General features: G+C 38.0%; 1 protein-coding gene across 3 annotated transcripts in view; it reads left to right on the top strand.

Moving 5' to 3' along the window:
- ZNF507 (zinc finger protein 507) overlaps positions 1-17,770 on the top strand; it is a 46,823-nt gene extending 29,053 nt beyond the window's left edge. For all 3 annotated transcript variants that reach the window (XM_045442576.1, XM_045442577.1, XM_045442578.1), the window contains 2 exons: positions 13,696-13,830; positions 13,946-17,770. In XM_045442576.1, the coding sequence (XP_045298532.1) occupies positions 13,696-13,830; positions 13,946-14,321 (511 nt within the window). In that variant the 3' untranslated portion in view covers positions 14,322-17,770. The remainder of the gene's footprint in view (positions 1-13,695; positions 13,831-13,945) is intronic.
- Positions 17,771-19,656: the final 1,886 nt, after the last annotated feature.

Here is a 19,656-nt window from a genome sequence, read left to right as displayed (position 1 = left end):
TTTAATTGGTGTTTGTGTAGATATATAATTATATTATCTGCAAATAATTTTCTCAACCTTTCCTATATGATATTTACACCTCTTATTTCTGTCTCTTACCTAACTGTACTGGCTAGTGTTTCTGCCGCATACTAAATAATAGTGGGAATAGTGAAAATCCTTATTTTGCTCTTGGGCTGAATGGATATGCTTCTAGTGTTTTCTCATAAAGCTTTAGACTAGTTTTGGGGTTAAGATATGTTTTTTCATGAAGAATTTTCACCTACCCTATTCTGTGGAGAAATTTTATTAAGAATGTGTATCGGGTAGGGGCGCCTGGGTGGCTCAGTCGGTTGGGTGGCCGACTTCGGCTCAGGTCATGATCTCATGGTCCGTGAGTTCGAGCCCTGCGTCGGGTTCTGTGCAGCTCAGAACCTGGAGCCTGTTTCAGATTCTGTGTCTCCCTCTCTCTCTGCCCCTCCCCTGTTCATGCTCTGTCTCTCTCTGTCTCAAAAATAAATAAACGTTAAAAAAAAATTTTTTTTTTAAAGAATGTATATCGGGTATAGGTATTGTCAGCCTGATGTAAGTGCTTCCTAAAATATGGTGGTAGGGAATACACAGCTGTCCCTAGGAAGTATATTTGCAAAAAAGAAAAAGTGGGGAAAAAAATTTGATCCTGAATCTAACGAAACCTTTATGTCAGTAGTTCTTAACCAGGGAGAAGGCTTTTCTCCCTCATCCCCCCACAAAGGACATCTCACGGTGTCTAGAGACATTATTGGTTGTCACAAGGGGGAGAGAAGGTGCTACTAAGACTTAGTGGGTAGGGGTGCCCGGGTGGCTCAGTCGGTTGGGCGTCCGACTTCGGCTCAGGACGTGATCTCGCAGTCCGTGAGTTCGAGCCCTGCGTCGGGCTCTGTGCTGACAGCTCAGAGCCTGGAGCCCGTTTCGGATTCTGTGTCTCCCTTTCTCTGACCCTCCCCCATTCATGCTGTGTCTCTCTCTGTCTCAAAAATATACGTTAAAAAAAAAATTAAATAAAAGACTTAGTGGGTAGAGGCCAGTGATGCAGATAAACATCCTACAGTGCCCAGAACAGCTCCCACAATGAAGAATTATCTAGCCCAAAATGTCAGGAGTGCTGAGGTTGAGAAAGCCTTTTCTAGGTCTCACTGTCAGATTATAAGAAATGTGAGGGATACAGGAACATATACTGTAACATCAGAAAGTAATCACTGCAGCACATGATATGAAAAATTCTACAAGGCAGATGACCTGGTTTCTTTAGCACATAAACACATGAAGGGGATGGGGAAAGAAAGAACTGTTACAGATTAAGAGACTTAAGATATATACCATCCAAATGCAATATATAGATCTTGTTTTGATCCTCATTTGAACAAAACATTCCTGCAGAAATTAGGGAAATTTTAAGTGGGGGTTACATGAAACAAGACTGGTAAAGTGTCAGTCATAATTGAAGCTGTTACAGATTAAGAGACTTAAGATATATACCAACCAAATGCAATATATAGATCTTGTTTTGATCCTCATTTGAACAAAACATTCCTGCAGAAATTAGGGAAATTTTAAGTGGGGGTTACATGAAACAAGACTGGTAAAGTGTCAGTCATAATTGAAGCTGTTACAGATTAAGAGACTTAAGATATATACCAACCAAATGCAATATATAGATCTTGTTTTGATCCTCATTTGAACAAAACATTCCTGCAGAAATTAGGGAAATTTTAAGTGGGGATTACATGAAACAAGACTGGTAAAGTGTCAGTCATAATTGAAGGGTGATGGAATTTCATTATAATTTCCTACTTTGGTCTTTGTTTAAAGATTTCCATAGTAGGGGTGCCTGGGTGCTCAGTCGTTTAAGCATCCAACTCTTGATCTTAGCTCAGGTCATGATCTCACAATTTGTGAGTTCAAGCCCTGGGTCAGGCTCTGTGCTGATGGCACGGAGACTGCTTTGGATTCTGTCTCTCTTTCTCTCTGCCCCTCCCCAACTTCTGCACATGCACACTCTCTCTCTTAAAAAAAAAAAAAAAAGATTGCCATAGTAAAAAGCTTTGTTTAAATGGATATTGAATTTTAGATTAAGTTTCAGCAATAACAGTGAAAATATGACTTCTCTGATCCTTTCAAATGGTGAATCATCATGATAAATTTCCTAACACTGAATTCTCTGTATTCCTAGAATAAGCCTCCTTTCGTCATGGTATCTTATTCTTTAATATACTTGGGAATCTCTTTGCCAGCATTTTATTCAGGATAATCTACGTTGATATCCGTAACTGAGATTTGGTGTTTAGTTTTCTTTTTTCTGTTGCCTTTGCCAAGTTTCAGTATCAGTGTAATTCTAACTTCATAAAAAGACTTAGAACGACTTTTTTTCTTTAAACTGCCTGGAACTGGAAGATACAAGCTACTTTGAATACAAAGAAACTGGCTATTTTCTATTCACTTTAAATATTCCACTGACAGTCCTTTGAAAACATTGATAACTCGTTTCTTTTCCTAATTTCTACTCTAAGTGTCTTCCAAAAGAATGAACATATACTGTTGCAAACATTAGAGCTTATGGGCAGTATTCTCAATGACTTTTTTGCATCAAAAGCTTTAAGTGCCTAAAATTCTTATTATATAAGATGACTGTCAACTTTTAATAGTCTTTATTTTTTTAGAGCAGTTTGGGTTCATTGCAGTGTTGGGCAGAAGTACAAAGACTTCCCATATACTCCCTACCCCACTCACTTATGGCCTCTTCCGTTATCAGCATTCTCCACCAGAGTGGCATACTCATTACAGTTGATGAACCTGCACTGACAAATCATTATCACCCAAAGTCCATAGTTTACATGAGGGTTCACCCTGGGTACTGTACGTTCTGTGGGTTTGGACAAATTTATAATGGCATGTATCCACCCTTGTAGTAATATGGTATCATGCAGAGTAGTTTCACAGCCCTCAAAATCCCCTGTGCTCTACCTGTTCATCCCTCCCATACACACATCCAGACTCCCGGTGACCACTCATCTTTTTACTGATTCCATAGCTGTGTATTGCCACTTCTTCAGCTTTGTTCTTCTCCTTCAGTATTGTATTGGCTATTCTAGATCTTTTGCCTATCCATATAAACTTGAGAGGCAAAAACAACAAAATAACTTGCTGGGATTTTTAATGGGATCACATTGAATATATAGATCAAGTTAGAAAGAACTGACATCTTAACAATATTGAGTCTTCTTAATATAGAATATCTCCATTTATTTAGTTCTTCTTTGACTTTTTTTGTCACAGTTTTGTAGTTTTCCTCATACAGATTATATATATATAGTTAAAATTAGGTATTATATTTGGAGAGTGGTAATGTAAATGGGATTGTGTTTTTAATTTCAAATACCACATGTTAATTACAGGAATATGGAAAAGTGATTGACTTTTATTTATATTAACCGTGTGTCCTGCAATCTTGCTTTAATTGTTTATTAGTTCCAGGAGTTTTTTTTGTCAGTTCTTTTGGATTTTCTATATAGACAATAATGTCGTCTGCCAAGAGAGTTTGTTTTTTTCTTTCCCAATCTGTGTATCTTTTATTTCTTTTTTTTACCACATTAGCTAGGACTTCAAGTACAATGTTGGAAAGGAGTGGTGAGAGGGGATATTCATCTCTTATTCCTAAACTTAGTAGGAAAGCTTCCAGTTTCTCATCAAGTATGATGTTAGCTGTATATTTACTGTGGATATTCTTTATTTATTTGAAGAAGTTCCTAGTTTGCTGAAAATTTTTAACATGAATGAGTATTGGATTTTGTCAAATGCTTTTTCAGCATCTATTGATACGATCATAAGATTTTTCTTTACTTGTTAATATAGTAGATTACATTGATTTTCAGATGCTGAATCAGGCTGGCATGGCTGGGATAAATCTCACTTGGTTGTGGTCTAGAATATTTTTTTTACACATTGTTGAATTCAGTTTGCTAATACTTTGTTGAGGATTGTTGCATCTGTGTTCATGAGAGATACCGGGCTATCGCTTTGTTTGCTTTTTCTTGTAATATCTTTGTCTGGTTTGGGTATTAAGAGTAATGCTGACCTCATAGAATGAGGTAGGAAGTATTTGCTCTGCTTCTATCTTCTGAAAGAAATTGTAAAGAATTGGTATAATTTCAGGGCGCCTGGGTGGCTCAGTCAGTTGGGCATCCAACTTCGGCTCAGTCATCTCGCGATTCATGAGTTTGAGCCTCGCATCGGGCTCTGTGCTGACAGCTCAGAGCCTGGAGCCTGCTTTGGATTCTGTCTCCCTCTCTCTCTGCCCTTCTCCCACTCATGCTGTCTTTCTCAAAAATAAATAAACATTAAAAACCTGTTTTAGGGGCGCCTGGGTGGCTCAGTTGGTTGAGCATCTGACTTCAGCTCTGGTCATGATCTCACGGTTCGTGAGTTCAAGCCCCGCGTCGGGCTCTGTGCTGACAGCTCGGAGCCTGAAGCCTGCTTCAGATTCTGTGTCTCCCTCTCTCTGCCCCTTCCCTGCTCATGCTCTGTCTCTCTCTGTCTCTCAAAAATGAATGAACGTTAAAAAATTTTTTTTAAATAAATAAATAAAAAATAAAAACCTGTTTTAAAAGAAAAAAAGTTGGTATAATTTCTTCCTAAATGTTTGATAGAATTCACCAGTGATCCCATCTGTACATGGTGCTTTCTGTTTTGGAAGAGTTATTATTAATTATTGATTTAATTTCTTTTTTTTTTTTTTTTTTTTTTTTAATTTATTTTTAAGTAGGCTCCATGCCCAATGCAGGGCTTAAACTCATGACCCTGAGATTAAGAGTCATGTGCTCTACTAACTGAGCCAGCCAGGTGCTCCAAATTATTGCTTTAATTTTTTAATAGATACAGAACCTCTTTAGATTGTTCTTGTGTGAGTTTTAACAGATTGTGTCTTTCAAGGAATTGGTCTGTTTTATCTGGGTTATCAAATTTATGGGCATAGCAAGGTTCACTTATTCCTTGATTACCCTTCTAATGTCTATGAGATCTGTAGTGGTGTCCTCTCTTCCTTGTGCAGTAGCCTAGTTACTTACTGGCTTATTGATATCATCCATCTTTTCAAAGAATCAGCTTTTGGTTTTCTTGATATTCTCAATTGATTTCTTGACTTCCTTATTTCAGTTTCATTGATTTCTGCTCTTTTTATTATTTCTTTTTTTTCCTACTTATTTGGATTTAATATGCTCTTTTTTCCCCCTAGTTTCTTTTCTCAGGTGAAAACTTAGTGACTGATTTTAGATATTCCTTCTTTTCTAATATATGCATTCAGTTCTATAAACTTCCCTTCAAGTACTGCTTTTGCTGCATTCCATACATTTTGATGGGTTGTTTTTTCATTAGTTCAAAATACAGTAAAATTTTTCTTCATATTTCTCCTTTGACACATGTGTTATTTGTAAGTATTTGTTTAATCGCCAAGTATTTTGAGATTTTCTACTATCTGTGTTGTTCTACCTTAATTCCATTGTGATTTGAGAACAGACATTGCATGGTTTTTCTTCTGTTAAATTTGTTCAGCTGTGTTACAGCCCAAAATATGGTATTTCTTCGTGAACATTCCATGTGTATTCTGTTGTTGGGTGAAGTAGTCTACAGTTGTCAGTTATATCCAGCTAATTGATGGTGGTGTTGAGTTCAGTTATGTCTGCTGGATCTGTCTATTTATGATAGAGAGGTGTTTAAGTCTCCAACTACAATAATGGATTCATCTGTTTCTCCTTGCATTTCTGTCAGTTTATTTATACCTCATATAGTTTTATCCTTTGTTGTTTGACACGTTCATGTTAAGTATCATCTGTCTTGGAGAATTGACCCATTTATCATTATGTAATGGCCCTCTTTTTCCTTGATCACTTTCCATACTCTGAAGTCTGCCTAGTCTAAAATTAATATAGCTACTCTTGCTTTCTTTTGATTAATATTAGTGTGGTATATGTATCTCCATCCATCTACTTTTCATCTCTATGTGTATTTATATTTAAAATGAGTTTCTTATAGATAGCATGTAGTTCTTGTTTTTAATCCACTTCAACTTCTGTCTTTTAATTGGTGTTGTAAGACTACTGACATTCAGAATTATTATTGATACAGTTGAATTTGTATCTACCATATTTGATACTATTTTCTATTTCTTTCCCTCATTCTTTGTTCCTGTTTTTCTCTTCTGCTCTTTTTCTGCCTTTTGTGGTTTTAATTGAGCATGTTATATGATTTCATTTTCTTTCCTTTCTCAGCGGATCAGTTATACTTCTTTTCTTGGTGGTTTCCCTAGAGTTTGGAATGTACATTTACAACTAGTTCAGATCCACATTCAAATAACATTATACCAGCTTCATGGGTAGTACAAGTACCTTATATTAAAATAATCCTAATTTTTCTCTACCATCCCTTGTATCATTTCTGCCGTTAATTTCGTTTAAACATAAGTGTGTGTGTGTGTGCACATACATGAGCATACGTAATCAGTAATCAGATACATTGTTGCTGTTATTTTAAACAAAGTTGTATTTCTTAGATCAGTTAAGAATAAGAAGAAAGTTTTTCTTTTTTAATCTTCTCATGCCTTCTCTGATGCTCTTTCTTTATGTATATCCAGGTTTCTGACCTATATCATTTTTCTTTCTAAAGTACTTCTGACATTTTTTGCAAGACAGGTCTACTGGCAATAAATTGTTTCAGGTTGTTTGTTTGTCTGAAAAAGTCTTTATTTCTGCTTTACTTTAGAAGAATAGTTTTACTGGCTGCAGATTCTAGGTTGGTTGTTTTTTTTCCCTTCATACTTGAAATATTTTACTCTTTCTTGCTTGCCTGGTTTCTGAGAAGTCAGATGTAATTTTTTCTGCTCCATTATCTAAAGTATTTTCCCCCTCTGGCTTCTTTCAGGATTTTTTTCTTTTTCTTCTATTTTTTGTAGTTCAAAAATGATATGTCTGGGTGTAGTTTTTCTGCCATTTATTCTGCTTGGTGTTTTCTGGGCTTCACGGGACCTGTAGTTTGGTATCTGACATTAATTTGGGGAAATTTCCAGTAATTGTTCTTTCAAATATTTCTTCTGTTCCTTCTCTTTTCTTCTTCCTGTTACACATATGTTATGCCCCTTTGGGTTGTAAATTTTGTATTCCAGTCTTTTTTCTGTTTGCTTTCCAATTTTGGAGATTTCTATGGAGATACCGTCAAGCTCAGAAATTCTTTCTTCAGTCAAGTCCAGTCTACTAATAAGACCATTAAAGGCACTCTTCATTTCTGTTACATATTTATCTCTAGCATTTTTTTTGGTTCTTTGTTAGACTTTCCATCTCTGTTTTCATTACCCATCTGTTATTGCACACTGTGTGTTTTATTCATTAGCACTCTTTGCATATTAATCTTAGTTGTTTTATATCACCAATCTGATCATTCCAATATCCTACCATATGTGAGTCTTGTTCTGATGCTTGCTGTCTCTCTTTAAAGTTTGGTTTTTACCTTTTAATGTATCTTGTAATTTTTTCTTGATAGCCAGGCCTGATGTATTAGGTAAAAGGCACTGCTGTGAATAGCACTTTAGTAGTGGGTAACCTGTGAGGGGAGAGCAAGTAGTCTACTGTCCTGTGATTAGTAGGTCTCAGCATTTTAGTGAGTCTGTGCCTCTAACTGAACTTTACTTGTGCTCCTGAGTCCCCCATCCCTTTGGTGAGACAAGACAGCTGGAATGGGCTGGAATTGGGCATTTCCTTTTCTTCAGGTTGGTGAGGCTCCAATAAACTCCAGCAGGTTAGGCTCTGGTTAAATGTTTGTCCTAGGGGTAGACCTTGTTAAAGACAGAATGCTGTAGCATATTTCATAGTGGTTGTTTTATCTCTCCACCTGGATTTTTCTCCAACATTCAGTAAGAATTTGGTAGAACTATAGGAGATAAACTCAGAAAAGTGTGGAGGATCCTCTATGATTGCATTCCTTCACATTTTTTAATTTTTATTTTTTTAATTGAGAGCAGGGGAGAGTGGCAGAGGGGGAGGGAGAGGGAGGGAGAAAGAGAGAGAATGAGAGGGAGAATGAGACTCTAAGGCAGGTTCCATGCTCAGCGTGGAGCCCAACACAGGGCTCGATCTCACAATCCTGGGATCGTGACCCGAGCCAAAATCAAGAGTTGGATGCTCAACCAGCTGAGCCAGCACCCAGGTGCTCCTCCCTTCACATGTTTACTTCCCCTAATTGTCTACACTTAGCTGCCAGCAAATCATCAATTACTGTTCAGGTCGCCCTGTTCTGGCCCTACTTCCTTTAGGAGTAAAACGTCTTTCCAGTTTGGGGTGCAGGGGTGTGTCCTGTAACCTCGGTTTTCTTACAGATCTAAGATGGGTTGTTGACTTTTCAGCGTGTTCAGTGTTTTACTTGTTAGGACTGAGTGGCAATTTCCAGTCTTATATGCTAAACCAGAAACCAGAAGTTCCTGATTGTCATGTTTAGAATTATATATTTTTTTGCATAAAATTATAGGGAATTGTGGATTGAATGTCACCAATTGCTTCCAGGAATAGAATTGTGGGCAGCTGTAAAATATTTTATCATAGAAAATTTAAGTTACATCGGGGAATATTAACAAAATAGTCAACTTGCATGATCACAGTTTTATAAATACATGCATTTTAAGACTGGGAAAGGGGCACCTGCTTGGCTCAGTCAGTTAAACCAAACGTCCAACTTCTGATTTCGGCTCAGGCCATGATCTTACAGTTCGTGAGATCGAGAACCGTGTCAGGCTCTATGTTGGTAGATAGCATGGAACCTGCTTGGGATTCTTTCCCTTTTCTCTCTGCCCCTCCCCTATGCGTGTGCCCTTCCTCTCTCTCTCTCTCTCTCCCCCTCTCTCACTCTCCCTCACTCTCCCTCTCTCTCAAAATGAATAAGTAAACATTAAAAAAAAAAAAGACTGGGAAATAAACATCAAAATGATAATATTGGTTACATCTAGTGGTTAGGTTATAGGTGATTTTTGTTTTCTTTGTAGATTTCTAATTTCCTACAGTGAATTTTTGAAATCCGGAAACTAAATTATTTATAGAAATAAAGCAATTCATTCAGCACCTAAATCTTGGTTTCTAATACTAATAAAAGTAACAAGAGAAATGGCTTAGAGAAATGATTGATCTCTAGGTAAATAAGTGAACCTGGAACATCTTACGGTGCCAGAAAGTAAGGAAAGTGCTCGACAAACAGAAGATGGGAGTATGTCAGCAGGACATGGGACCTGGAGGAGCCCTCAGTAACCTCAGCAATAAGATAAATAATATAGTATTAAATTATATCCGAAAGTGTAAAATACATATCCAGGAGTCCATACTGACATTAATGATTGAATAAAAAATGGGTGAGAACAGAGGAAATCCCTGTGCAGAATTCCCAGTGATTTATATAGATAACTCTACTGTCAGTAGGTGGTCACTTTCTTCCAAAGTATATACAGTGTGGAAAGAGGGGATAAGAAAGTGTAACTTTCCTGTGGAGAAACTCGATCTCAAGATCAGCATCAATAGTGCTAAGTCATGTTGCGACGGTATTCTGTGCCGAGGCTCGAGGATGGCACTGTACCTCTGGGGTCTTCCTCCCAGGAGCCCATTACCCTAGTCTAAACATGAAAAAAACCTCAGACATACCCAAATTGAGGGACATTCTACAAAATACCTGGCCAGTATTCTTCAAATCTGTCAAGTCATTAAAAACAAAGAAAGTCAGAGAAACGTTAAAGTCTAGAAGATCCTAAGGATATGTGATGACTAGAATTGAAGGACAAAACGAAGGAAACCTGAATAAAGTATGGACTTTAGTTAATAATAACGTATCAACTTTGGCTCCTTGTTTATGATAGATATACCTTAGCAATAAAAGATTTTAATAATAGGAGAAGCTCAACTTTTTTTATAGAACTCTAAAACTATTCTGAAGTTAGTTTGCTTTAAAAAAAAAAAAGATAATTATTTAATTGAACAATTTACTCTTACTTTGAAAAGTTTTGAGTAATAATGGAGATGTTCCGTGGGATAAATTTGCAATTTCTGACATTTGTTTTTTGACCCATTTTTCTCAGAAGTATGAAATTCTCATTGCATAAGCCTGACTTTCCATTCAGAGGACGCTTTGATGTGCAGCATTGTGTGGTTCATTCCGGGTACAGAGTTTTCCAGTGAGATTTCAGGGCAGATCCTGAATCCAAAGTAATCTGAAGAGTCAAGAGTTTATATTTCTCCTTTCTTTAACATAAACATAAAGGTGTTCGTATTATCAGTTACCACGTAGGTGTTTGACATGTATGAAGGCATTGTACTTTGTGAAAGTCCTGAGGGGGAAGGAACGAATGGGCATCTGTTGGCCTTGACTATTCACTCCTACTTGCTCAGTGTAGACCTGAGTGCCAGGCCACTGTGGTGCAGGGCAGTCTCTACTTTCTTTAAAAAAAAAAAAAAAATTTTTTTTTTTTAACGTTTATTTATTTTTGACAGAGAGAGACAGAGCATGAGTGGGGGAGGGGCAAGAGAGAGAGAGGGAGACAAGGAATCTGAAGCAGGCTCCAGGCTCTGAGCTGTCAGCACAGAGCCCGACATGGGGCTCGAACTCACCGCGAGATCGTGACCTGAGCCAAAGTCGGACACTCAACCGACTGAGCCACCCAGGCGCCCCAAAGGGCAGTCTCTGCTTTCAAGGGACCAGTGCAGAAACGCTTGAGCCAGGGACTCAGCACATTCATCACATGGTGTAACTAGTGCAGTCGCATAGGGACACTGAGCTGAATGGCACGGAGAGGGGCGTGATCACCAACTGCTGGCCCTTTTCTAGATGTTAGTGAAACAGATTTATTGAGATGGATGGGTCCAAAGATATATATAAATGGGCAAAATAAAATGAATTAAAATTAGTTTTCTGTGTGTGGCCAGTAATAAAATTATTATGCAAGCTATAAAGTCTTTTTAATGATTTTTTCATGTTTATTTACTTGTTATTTCTGGGAGCGAGAGAGAGAGTATGTGCATGAATGGGGGAGGGGCAGAGAGAGAGAGAGGGAGACAACAGAATCCGAAGCAGGCTTCAGGCTCTGAGCTGTCAGCACAGAGCCCGACGCGGGGCTTGGACTCAAAAACCACGAGATCATGACCTGAACCGAATTCAGACACTCAACCGACTGAGCCACCCAGGCGCCCCCAGGCTACAGAGTCTTGAAGAGAATGGGATAACGGTCTTAAAAATATTTCCAATAATAAAACATTTCAAACATTTTACCACATTTTGAAGAAATAAAACAGGGACAGCTAAAACTTGTTCTGCTCTTCCTTCCTGTTGTGCTGATGCTAATATATATCATTTCCTACCGTTTTTTAAAACTTTATTATGTGTGTGTGTGTTTACACATGTATGTATGTATTAATAATATATACTGGTTTGATGTTTTAACAGTTTATTTAAATGATACACCAAAGAAACCTTTTTTTTACCTTTTTCTTCTCACTGACCATTATTGACATCAGTTCATGGTAATAAGTGTGCATCCAGTTCTTTTATTTTAAGCACAGCATAATGTTCCATTATATGAAAATAAACCATTTTATTTCCACTGTGCTGTGGCGAAACAGTGGTTGTGAGTTGCATCCTTTTTTGTCTTCTTTTTTTTTTTTTTAATGTTCATGGCTACAGTGATGCTTCTTGTATATGTGTCCTTGTGAACACATAGCCGCCTAGAACTAAAATCCAGGGTCACAGGTGTGTGCCTCTTCAGCCTTAACAGATGCTACCAGGTTGCTCTCCAGAGTTTGTACTCTGCACGCCATCTGTGCGTTTCCACTCCTTCACACCTGTACAGAAATGGCATTATCAGACTCACTCATCTTTAGGCTTATGGGTGTGATGCATTTGTCTGCGTATTAATGAAAATCATATATCTTCTTTATGTTTGAATTTATGGAAATTCTTCTAAGAAATGCACATTTATTGCCCTTAAGTAGCTTGGTGTTTGCTGAGGTAAAAGGCCCTTCCCTGGCCTTGGATCTGATGTCTCAGGACCTGTATTAAAAGATAACACTGCTGAACCCACCGTAAAGCGGAAGGTGGGTTAGAGGAAGAATTTAGTCCTTGCCGTATTTAGTTGTCTTCTTTATTCCCTATTGTGCTTTTTATTTTCTTTGTGCTTCATTATCAGTGACCGTGTCTCTTACTGTAAAGGGTTCAAGTAAGTTACCTGATTTGTTAGGCTTCTACTTAAGTATTTACAGGGCACCTGGCTCGCTCATTCATTAGAGCTTGAGACTCTTGATCTCAGAGTCGTGAGTTCGAGCCCTGGGTTGGGTGTAGAGATTACTTAAAATCTTTAAAAACATTTGCAGTTGTCCAAAAAGATAAATATAATTTTATCATACAGTTCAGCAGTTCTGCTCCTAGGTATTTACCCAAAAGATGAAAACTCCTATCCATACAAAAACCTGCATGTATATATTTATAGCAACTTTATTCGTAATTGCCAAAATGGGGAAGCAGCCAAGATATCCTTCAGTAGGTGAATGGATACATCACCAAATTGTGGTACATCTGGACAGTGGGGTATTATTTGGCAATAAGAAAAGAGCTATTGGGCCATGAAAAGAGATGAGGAACTTTAAATGTGTATGGTTAAATGAGAGAAACCGGTCTAGAAAAACTACATACTGTATGATTCCATCTATGGGACATTCTGGAAGAGGCAAAGGATCAGTGGTTGCCAGGGATTCAGGGATTGGGAGGGGTGAACACGCAGAGCGCCGAGGATATTTCAAGCAGAGAAATTACTCTTCATGATTTATCATGGTGGATACGTGACATTATGCACTTGTCAGAACACAGAGAACCGTGTAACACAAACAGTGAACCCTAGTGTAAACTGTAGACTTGTTAATGATGGATGATGTTCCCATATTGGTTCACCATTTGTATCAAATACTCCACACTGATGCAAGACGTTACTAAGATGGGGAACTGGGTGCTGGAGAAAGGGGGCATAAACCTACAAGCGTTCTGGAAGAATCTATTCAAAAAGAGAGTCTGTTCCTTTTTTTACTTGTTTTTAAATGTTTCATTCAGTTCAGATTTTACCAAGTGTAGCCAATTATGTGGGAACAAAATGTTATTTTGAATAGAAAACGTTTTTAAGATGATTAATTATCCATTTTATTTATGAAACTTAAATTGTTGATGCTTTTCAGGACTACTACTTCCATTTTGTGTGGATCTGTAAACAAGCAGAGTTCTTGTTAAAATTATCTAATTCCTTTTTGCTTTCTTGAGAAATAGAGTGGTATAGAGAGTATCGATTTTGTGTATTTTTCTTTCTGTGTGTGGTTAAATAATTTAGAGCAAAGATTTTGTATGTTAGTATATTAGAAATCTTTCCAAATACTGTAATAGCCAAAGTAATCTGGGATGTTTGTCATGATTCTAGTATTTTTTTTATAATATAAAATCCCTAATTTTATCGATTCTAGGATATCTGTTCTAGGACACGTTAGCCTCTGAAATCAATATGTCACTTACAATCAGTAACATCTTAGGTTTAGTGAAATACCATGTCTCATAAGGCTTCAGGGAAGGAATTCCTTAATTGTCTTTAACTGATGCTGGGGATGGTTCTGACTCACTCGTGTCTTTCAGATGTTCTCTGTGTGGGTACGTGTGCAGCCATCCTCCTTCTTTGAAGTCTCACATGTGGAAGCATGCAAGTGACCAGAATTACAACTACGAACAAGTAAACAAGGCTATCAATGATGCCATTTCACAGAGCGGCAGGTATTTATCCTGTCCCTTTCCTTGTTGCTGTATGTAAACCAAAGTGAGGGTTGAATCTGCCAGGCTTACATGATAACCAACTCAAGGTGTGGTGTGTTCTGTTTTTGTTTTTAAGAGTTCTGGGGAGATCCCCTGGAAAGATGCTCTTAAACAGCAGTGAGGACAGAGCCGATCGAGCCGATCCTGTCACTGGAAGTTCTGAAAACTTGGTGTCAGCCTCAGAGCTGATTTCCCAGGCCCCCGGCGAAGTTGTAGGTTCCAACGACAACGAGAAACTGAGCCCTACGAGTAATACCTCATACAGTTTAGAAAAAAACTCCAGTTTGGCCCCTCCTGGCATGGAGTATTGTGTTTTACTCTTCTGTTGTTGTATTTGCGGTTTTGAATCTACCAGCAAAGAAAATCTCTTGGATCATATGAAAGAGCATGAGGGTGAGATCGTAAACATCATCCTAAGTAAGGACCACAACACAACTCTAAACACAAATTAGATTGAATAACTCCTTGAAGAGGGACACGGTAGAAGAGAAACCCTTTAAACCACAGGTTCACCTTTGCGCTATCAAATAACTTACTAGACACAGAAGAAATAGTTGGTGTGGGGTTTTTGTTTGCTTGCTTGTTTGTTTTGAAGAAAAGACAGATGTGACTTTGGAATCAAATTTGCAGTGTAATAAAAAGAATTCCAAATGGATAAGTGGGAATGCTATTCAAGTATCGTGAGTGAGGGGAGGTAGGTTGAGGAGGAAGCAAAAATGTAACCCTGTGTTTGCCCTGTCACCTCTTCTTAGTGGTGGGTGTATTTATTATTCAAAGCTTAATGTAGTGTAGAAATGCAAACAAAAGAGTTAAGAAACAGCTTTTCCAGAACTTCTAAAACTTCTTGTTCCAAAGGTGTCACATCTTAAGCAGAGCTTAGTTCTCTTTGTTGTGAACTCGGACACGCCAGCTGTGGAGGGCCGGGCCTCTCATGAGGGGCGGGAGGCAGCTCTCTGAGGGCTTTTCACTGTGACCAGCAGAGTCAACAAGGAAAAGATCACCAGAGGGCTGTGAAATGATCTACCCAAATCTTTTCCCAAATCGATAGGAATGAATCATATACTCAATCGAGGATATATTTCTCCCTAAAACAGAAAGAGACCTCTGAATCCAAATCTAGATTGTAAATAGGCATTTAAGAAGTAAATTGTTGTCTTAAATTTACAGTGAATGTCTTGTGGGCAAAGGAGAAAATAGGTGAATTCCCACCAGCCTCAACCCAAACCCCGTGTGAAAACGGGGACTCATTTAGCACAGCACCCTTCCCAGAGGCCCTTTCCAGGTTTGACGGAACACCGCACTTTTCTCCGTAGTTACACAGGCTGACCCTCTCTTCTGAACTAGACCAAGTGTCTCATCTCAAAGGTCTGTTCAAGCAGCCAAGTGTGAAGATTGGCATTTGATCATCAGACCTCGGAAATCTTTGGAACTCTTAAATAAAAATCATTTGAGGGACAAGAGGTGAAATTCAGAGGCCCCTTAAAATGAGTACTGCTATTGAGATTTTACTGCCTGGAGTTTATTAATCTAGTTATACTTAGCATAAGAGGTATAATCAAATGTGGCTAAACTATAGTAAAAATTCAGGTTGTTTATAAAACTTTTAATAACAGGTGATTTGGCGCAAGTCTACAGGGTTTCTCCTATCTAGGATGTTCCATTTTGTTAGTGTGCAATAGGACATATGGACAACCAACTACAAGTGCTTTTGCATTAAAACTCGCCATCAAATACATGTGATCTTCTCATTAATTACACATTTTATATTATAATGTATTTCAAAGTGAAGAGAACAGGGGTGGTTTTGGTTTTGCTTCTGTAGTACTGATCATCTATTTTTGTGTTGTTTTGTTGAAGTAAATTCTGCATACAAGTCAAAGGCTGGTGCACCGAGCAGTGCACTATCTTCATGGTGCTCTTTCTGAACTTGATCTCTAACATGTTCTAGAGCTGAGGCTGTGAGTCTGATAAGTTTAGAAGACATTGATTACTCTGTAGACACATTTTAGGAAAGAATTCCTTTCCCCAAGTCCAGGTATGGACTGAATGAATTAATATTTTTAAGATAGCATCAGGAAGTATTACGTGGGGCCAGGCCATCTTGAAACATTGTTCAGTTTTTTCTACATCTTATTTTGATGATGATATTTAAACAGAATCTATTGTAATTGCCAGCTGTTTGATTTAGGTAGCTTTATTTATGAGAGTTAATCCGTTTCTGATAGGTGGTTTTTAAAAACATAAAATGAATTTATATATACCAATTATATATATTATCCAAATTCACTGCATGTGGATTTATGTTCATTTTCTCCTGTTTTCAGAATTAAAAGACAATTCTATTTCATTTCATGTTTAAGTAAATATTTTAAATGGTTCCATTCTTACCGCTCATTCTGAAAATTAACAACCCTTATTAGCAGAATTTTGTTTTATAAAGGTTCCTTGGTTTTAATTTCATGTAATCATTTGGAAAATACTAATAACCAAAAAAAAAAAAAAAAATCCCAAAAGCATTCATAGTGAGTTTTTAAATAACCTTCAGTTCCCTAACCCATTTCTTTTGATTGTTACTTAAATTTTCCATTTGGAATCATGAATTTAAAATTTCCCTAGCTCGTGGGAAAAAATTCACCCAGAAGTTCCAAACCTTTCAACGTTCATCTGACTCTGGCCTAAAATGCCCTCAAAAGCTTTCTGTGGGGCTTTGGGAAGAACCATATGCCATGGGTGTTCTGTACCTTCCTGTGACCATTTTGTGGCGAGCTTGAAGTTAACAGTGTCTCCACCAAGAACAATTGAGTGTTTCTAAAAGTAATAATGAAGGCTGAGTATGCAATGTTAATTGTAAAAGAGACAGGTATTAGAATAATCATCAGGAACTCCCTTCATAGGAATAGCTATTTAGTGGTACTAGATCTTTTGCCATATAAAGATCATAGTATTTGTTTCCCACTCTGAACACCTACCAGTTGTAAGATTTGATAGTAAAACTAGTTTTTAAAAGAAACTGACTGGATAAGGCAAAGGCGGGGAGGGCGGAAGACGGTGCATTGCGTTCTGATCATCACAAGTAATACTTTGCAAGGGTCAACATTTTCTCTCACTCACTACTAGTCCAGAATGTGGTTGGTGTCCCCAGCGTTCTAACAGTCCCATGCCTGTACTCCAGTGGATTCCTAGACGTTAGTTCTGTGTGCAGCCAGTGCGTTGCAACGACACTGGCACAAGCTTTTGTTCTAGATCCTCTCATCCTATTCGAGGTAGCTGTTGGTGGCTTCATTATTATTTTCTCTGTCTTTTCTCACAAAGCAGATGGTGGGCACCCATGTTTACATTGTATCTTCCCACAATGTACTTGGCTTGACAAAGACAAGCAGGCTTCTCTATTGAGACTTATTATATTTTTAGTTTTCATAGACACTTATTTAATCTTTTTTTATTGTACAGCAAGGTGCTCTAAGTAATATTCTATAAAATATATTTAATAGAAATTTGAGTTTGATATTCATGGACATGAATACATGTATTTTTTTAAGAAATAAGTATTGTGTAACACTATGGCATTGCTTCTATAGCCAAAGTCTAAAAATTTCTGGAACACTGACATGTAAAGACTACAGTTAATTCTGACACTGTATCTTATTAAAATAGGATGATTTGCATTTTGTAAAATTATCCTGCACATCGAGCTGCATGCCTTAAAGCCTAAAACTCTAGGATCGTGTTCATGGTAGAACAGTTCATCTGTTCAACAAACAGTGAAGCAAGGTCTATAGTGCTTCTTTAACTACCTTTGGAAATACTGTACAATGTTAGAATAATTTATTTTGCTTTACAGGAGTTTGTCATGTATTGACTTTAATATTGTATTTTGGTAATAAATTTTTTGTTAAAAACACTCGCCTCTGAAGTTTTATCACAAAAGGTTTTTATCATTTTTATCTTGGAAATGTTGATTTGGTCACTTGGAAAGTGGGGTTTAAATACTGAAGAGCCTCCCAAGGGTTGAACTTATGATTATGGCTTCTCATTACCCTTTGGTGACTTCTTCAGCTATTGCTGGCTAGCATGCAACTCTGTTACACAGAGATGACTGAAAAAGTATTTAGATTGTTTTAATCACTGTAAACATTCACTCTGGTTTTGAAGCTTTTTTGCCCTTACTACTCGGTTCTTCATTTTCTCTCCCGAATCGCATTTTTCTGTGCTTTCAGTTCTACTACAGTGACAGTGCTGGAGACTAGCTGTATTCATGACAATTAGCATTCTTTATGGCAGGCCTGAAACAACAATCATGTGTTCACACCTGATCGTTTTGTGGTCTACATCACATACGTTCTCCAGTTAGCTTTGTTGGCTGCATTGAGAGGTGAGGCTGACATCGTTGGTCTGGTTATCCTGGGCCACCTCAGCTTAGAGTAGAGAGGCCAAGTGTTTCTTCCCAACAGCCATAATCTGCTGTCCTGTCTCCCTAGAGGCAACGTAATTATACCCCCTATCTTTTAAGACCCAAATGCCAACACTTTGTCACTAAACTCCAGGTTAGTTGTAGAAATCCCATCATGGAACTTCTAGAACATCGGCTGCAGTTGGTTAGCCGCTGTTTCCAGTGAGCACTTGAAATACGACTGGTATGCGGTGAGTATACAGTGCACGACCGTTTTGAAGGCTTAGAACAAAAAGTGAAGTATCTTACTAATAGTTTTATATTAATTACATGTTGAAATGATATTTGGGGTTAAATAAAATATACTATTAAAGGGGCGCCTGGGTGGCGCAGTCGGTTAAGCGTCCGACTTCAGCCAGGTCACGATCTCACGGTCCGTGAGTTTGAGCCCCGCGTCGGGCTCTGGGCTGATGGCTCAGAGCCTGGAGCCTGTTTCCGATTCTGTGTCTCCCTCTCTCTCTGCCCCTCCCCCGTTCATGCTCTGTCTCTCTCTGTCCCAGAAATAAATAAACGTTGAAAAAAAAAAAAAAATTAAAAAAAAAAAAAAAAAACATACTATTAAAATTCACTTTTTTCCCAATGTAGCTACTAGAAGAATTTTAATTACGCAGGTGGCTAATGTAATGTTTCTGCTGGACGGCGCTAGTCTAGAAGAGGGATTAGTAAACTACATCCCTTGCTTCAGTTCAAGCCTGCCACTGGTAAAAACCAGTAAATAAAGTTTTATTGGGGGGCACCTGGGTGGCTCTGTCGGTTAAGTGTCTGACTTCGGCTCAGGTCATGATCTCACGGTCCGTGAGTTCGAGCCCTGCGTCAGGCTCTGCGCTGACAGCTCAGAGCCTGGAGCCTGCTTTGGATTCTGTCTCCCTGTCTCTCCACCCCTCCCCTGCTCACACACTCTCGCTCTCTCGCTCTCAAAAATAAACATTAAATTAATGATAATAATAAAGTTTTCTTGGAATATAGCTGTATTTATTGGTTTACATGTTGCATGTGGTTATCTTCAAGGTACAACAGCAGCATTGAGTAGTGGTGACAGAGACCGGATGGCCCACAAAGCCCAGAGTACTTACTATTTGATAGTAAATAGTTCCATAGAAAATTTCTGTCTGCTGACCTCTGACCTGGAGGAATAATGGTGTGATCCGTGCTTTAAAGCTACCAGAAAGAAAAAAGCTTTTTATAAAGAAAGCTTTTTATAGCACTGTTTTCTAGCTAAGTTGTATTATTTCTCTCCCTGTAATTTTTATATAAAGTCTTCCTGTTTTTCCACAGCCCTTATCCATAATTTATGACTTTAACCTGTTTCATCGTCTCTGCTCTTTAAAGCCAAACAC

The sequence above is a fragment of the Leopardus geoffroyi genome, chromosome E2 (genome assembly GCF_018350155.1).
Source record: "Leopardus geoffroyi isolate Oge1 chromosome E2, O.geoffroyi_Oge1_pat1.0, whole genome shotgun sequence".
In the NCBI taxonomy this organism is placed as follows: Eukaryota; Metazoa; Chordata; class Mammalia; order Carnivora; family Felidae; genus Leopardus; species Leopardus geoffroyi.
This window is presented reverse-complemented; position numbering and strand designations above follow the sequence as displayed.